General features: G+C 40.9%; 1 protein-coding gene across 1 annotated transcript; it reads left to right on the forward strand.

Moving 5' to 3' along the window:
* Window positions 1–1,528: 1,528 nt before the first annotated feature.
* On the forward strand, window positions 1,529–3,329 carry hoxc4a (homeobox C4a). The gene is made up of 2 exons (XM_058410498.1): window positions 1,529–2,381; window positions 2,909–3,329. Exons 1-2 carry the CDS (start codon window positions 1,949–1,951, stop codon window positions 3,274–3,276), a joined length of 801 nt encoding a protein of 266 aa, XP_058266481.1. The 5' UTR covers window positions 1,529–1,948; the 3' UTR covers window positions 3,277–3,329.
* Window positions 3,330–4,024: the final 695 nt, after the last annotated feature.

Consider the following 4,024-nt stretch of genomic DNA (forward strand, 5'->3'; position numbering starts at 1 on the left):
TTCACCAGTGCTGTCATGCGCGCGCTTTGTGCACGGCGTGTTTCTGCCTGAATATTCATGTGGGGTGCACCTAGGAATTTGCAGTTTGATAGAAAATGACTCTGGATAGAAAATCTCTCCCCCCTCAGGTCTCTTTGGCTCTTTGTTGCATACACGTATGTGTGTGCCTGTATTTGTCTGTATTTATGTGCATAAAACGAGCATGAAAAGCATTTTAACCAATGTTGACATTCAAGCACTTTTTCCTATTCAGCTAATTTGTGTTCACGGTCTACCTGGGGTTAATTTACTGTTTAAAACTCATGCAACACAGAAATCATCATTTTATTACACAGTAAATTAAATCTGTAAATTCAATCATGACCAAATCTGTAAACACGCTTATATATTCATACAATAATATCAAGAATTCATGTATTAATATCGTATTTTCCGGCATTACCATTTATGTGCAGACTTTTCATAGTCCTCAGACCGTAAAACTTTTTGTTCAGCCCCGCCCCCTCAGACCATCTTTTTGGATTACGCCCCTCAAAACGTTACAATAGAGATAACCTACAAAAACCTTTACTTATAATAGTGTTCTTAAACAGTAGTTCGTACAGTAATTCGTAATTTAACGTGAAAGTGTTTCAAATAGCATCATTTTTTGAAACGAGGACGTTTTAGAGTACAATCGTACAATCGTGGATTTACGAGTTGTGATAGGTCATGATTTTATTTTCGAAAGTGCAGTTTCCAGGATACTTTTGTAATTTCATATCCATGTTGTGAAAAGCAGGCCACATCTTAAATGAGACAGAAATAGACAGAATAGATTTTGTTGTTTTAACAAAGGGAAATTTATGCGTTTGTTGCAAAGGAAACACTAGTTTGTTCTTCAATACACCTTTTTCATAAAATCCTTAGTAACAGACTTTCTTTTCTTTGGAGAAAGATGACACTTTATGAAAAGGGCAAAGGGGGTGGGGATGCTGAATGTTAGCCTGATCAAGCCTGTATTTCGGTATTTCTTTATGTGACCTTTTGCAGCCATAACGGAAGACGTATCTCAGTAGTTGTCTATATGTACCCTGTAGAACCGAATTTGTGTCTAAAAATAAAAACCACAAATACGTCTCTACAGGAATACATGGGCGACTTGAAAGCCACGGAACAAGGTTAGTTTTGTTCTCTCAGAACAGCGCAGGCACTATTCATAATTAATGGACGCTTACTACAGTTATGTGTTTACATTCACTATTGCAAAGCAAAGATCAGAATAGGGTGACTAAAGATAGTGTTGGATTATATCACGTGGAAAAACTAAACCTGCAGCCTGAACATGTGGGCTGTATTTTCAATTTTCTAGAGGAATGATTTAGAGTTTTTATAGTCCAGCATACACTATAGACCAACCAATAATAATAATAATAATAATAATAATAATAATAATAATAATAATAATAATAATAATAATAATAATAATAATAATAATAATATTGTTCCCTTCTTTCACTAGTATAACTACTGGCAGTAAGTTACCCGACCCCTTAAAAGGTAAAGATACAGCAGGTATCGTAAACACTCATCCAAATGTAAGTTTCAGTTAATTTAAAGCAAGACAAAAGTAACTATTTTAATACAATTTGTTTGGGAGCCGTTGGCAACCAAATGGCAACTGATTGTGCACGTGTGGCAAAAAGAACGGGCCTCGCGCGCACGCATATGCACGAGAGAGAGAGAGAGAGAGAGAGAGAGAGAGAGAGCTATCCTACACAATGGCGGAAAATTAAAGGTATGTCTGCGAAAAGCTTTGGTTCCTTATCCGGGGACTGCTTCTCCCGCTACCATTGGGCCGGCACGTCACGTGGTCAAAGTAACTTTACAGGGTTGCTCGCTAGTAGGAGGGCTTTATGGAGCAGAAAAACGCCAAAGCTAGAAAAATTATTTCCCACTCCAGAAATTAATGATCATGAGCTCGTATTTGATGGACTCTAACTACATCGATCCGAAATTTCCTCCTTGCGAGGAATATTCGCAAAATAACTACATCCCAGAGCACAGTCCCGAATATTACGGCCGCGCCAGGGACGCCAGCTACCAGCATCACCACCAAGAGTTGTACCCACCGCGGGCAAACTACCAGGAGCGCCAGTACAACTGCGCCAGCATCCCTGAGCCCGATGCCCAGAGAGGACATGGACTACCTCATTCGGGCCACCTGCTCGGGAAAGGGCAGCCTGTCTCATGTGAGCTCCCCCAGTTGCCCATGTCCCCGGCCACTCCACCGGCAGCCTCCTCAGCCTGCAATCAAGCCACTCCGGAACATCCTAACAGCACAGCCTCGGCCAAGCAGCCAGTTGTTTACCCATGGATGAAGAAAATTCACGTCAGCACCGGTATGTAACTTGTGTAGCGCCCAAAGCTTTCCCCTTCTTCCTAACTCTCTTACACACTCTCTCTCTCTGCGTCTGCCTCACTCCTCTTTTTTACCCTCATTCGCCTGACCGGCCCCTGCCATGATAGGATAGAAGCCTTTGAAATGGCACAATTGAGGCGGATTTACGACTCGGCATTGGTAATTACACCCGCCATAAATTTTATAGCCGAGGTATACTCTAGGCAGTCGTATCGCCATGTGGCTCCTCGCGCTGTGTATGTGTGCGAGAGGGAGGGAGAGTTGGGACTGTAGAGAGAGGGGAAAAAACTAAGGTTTATTGTGTTGCATTAATAATTCAGACTGAATTTGGTGCGAATGTTAGCCTCATTACTAACAGCTGCTTAACTTTTTAGATATATATCTTCCCCACCAATCCTGCTCTACCGTCACAATTTCTTTCCAAACACGCTTGTTTACCTACTCCTTCCCTCGCTGCCTTTTCTTTTCTTTCTTTCTTCCATTCCCCTCTGCTTTTCCTCTTTCCAGTGAACTCTAATTACAATGGAGGGGAGCCCAAGCGGTCTAGAACTGCTTACACCCGTCAGCAAGTGTTAGAACTGGAGAAGGAATTCCACTATAATCGCTACTTAACACGACGAAGACGTATCGAGATCGCTCATTCCCTGGTTCTCTCCGAGAGGCAGATCAAAATTTGGTTTCAGAACCGCCGGATGAAGTGGAAAAAAGATCACAGGCTACCAAACACCAAAGTCAGATCCTCTTCCTCCGGCATGTCCTCCGGCTCCAACACAGGCTCGTCGGCAAGCGTTGTAGCGGCCGCCTCGACCAGTAACACCATGGCAGCCAACGATGAGCTCTCCGGATCCGAGCGAGAGGATATTACGAGGTTATGAGAGAACTATTCCTCGGAGAGAAGGAAGGGAACAGCTCAAAATGACTGATTTATTTATATAACAGGATATATATTTTTGCTTTTGTTTTTTCACTTTATTATATTTTATTTTCTTTTATTTTTTGGTAGGTATTTTGTGCGCCCGAAGGGTTTGCTTTAAGTCCACAGTTATATAAAGTGCATGTTATATAGCATGGATTATTGCAAATACCTATTACTTTTACGCGAAACAGGGTTTAATTTATCTACTGACACAGGATGTTTTTAGCTCCAGATAAAAGGGTTTTTGGACAAGGCAGTTTATGGACACTATATTCATGTTATTGAGGGCCTCTCTATGCCCAGCTGCCAAGGTGAAGTGCACAAATGTTCTATTTATTTCACACATGAGACTGAAGGAAGTTGCTTTTATACTGTACATGAAAAAAATAATATCGACAATTCCGACATAAAACTGACCTTGAACGTCTTTGTTGATCTGAGAACAACATGCTGTGACTTAAATGTCGTATGAAAAGGTTAAAATCTTAAATTATCTTTTACTTTTGTTGTGATGGCGTTGTGTTTAGGCTATTAAACCAGATTATTGTGAGATGCAATAAATCGACTTTAGTGTATTTGTGATAATATTGGTCAATAAAAGTAAGTGTCTGTTAGTTTTACATAGGTTTGGTGGGTGAATTTTATTAATGTTTAGCCTATTGTAAGCTTGGTTTTCGCGCCTGTATTTAAAGGGCCATAGAATCAAA

Source organism: Hemibagrus wyckioides, linkage group LG15 (genome assembly GCF_019097595.1).
Source record: "Hemibagrus wyckioides isolate EC202008001 linkage group LG15, SWU_Hwy_1.0, whole genome shotgun sequence".
Classification (NCBI taxonomy): Eukaryota; Metazoa; Chordata; class Actinopteri; order Siluriformes; family Bagridae; genus Hemibagrus; species Hemibagrus wyckioides.

Coding starts and splice junctions, on each gene's coding strand:
- hoxc4a (XM_058410498.1), top strand. CDS start 1,949: ATGATCATGAGCTCGTATTTGATGGACTCTAACTACATCGATCCGAAA. Junction 2,382..2,908: donor GAAAATTCACGTCAGCACCG/GTATGTAACTTG, acceptor TCCTCTTTCCAG/TGAACTCTAATTACAATGGA.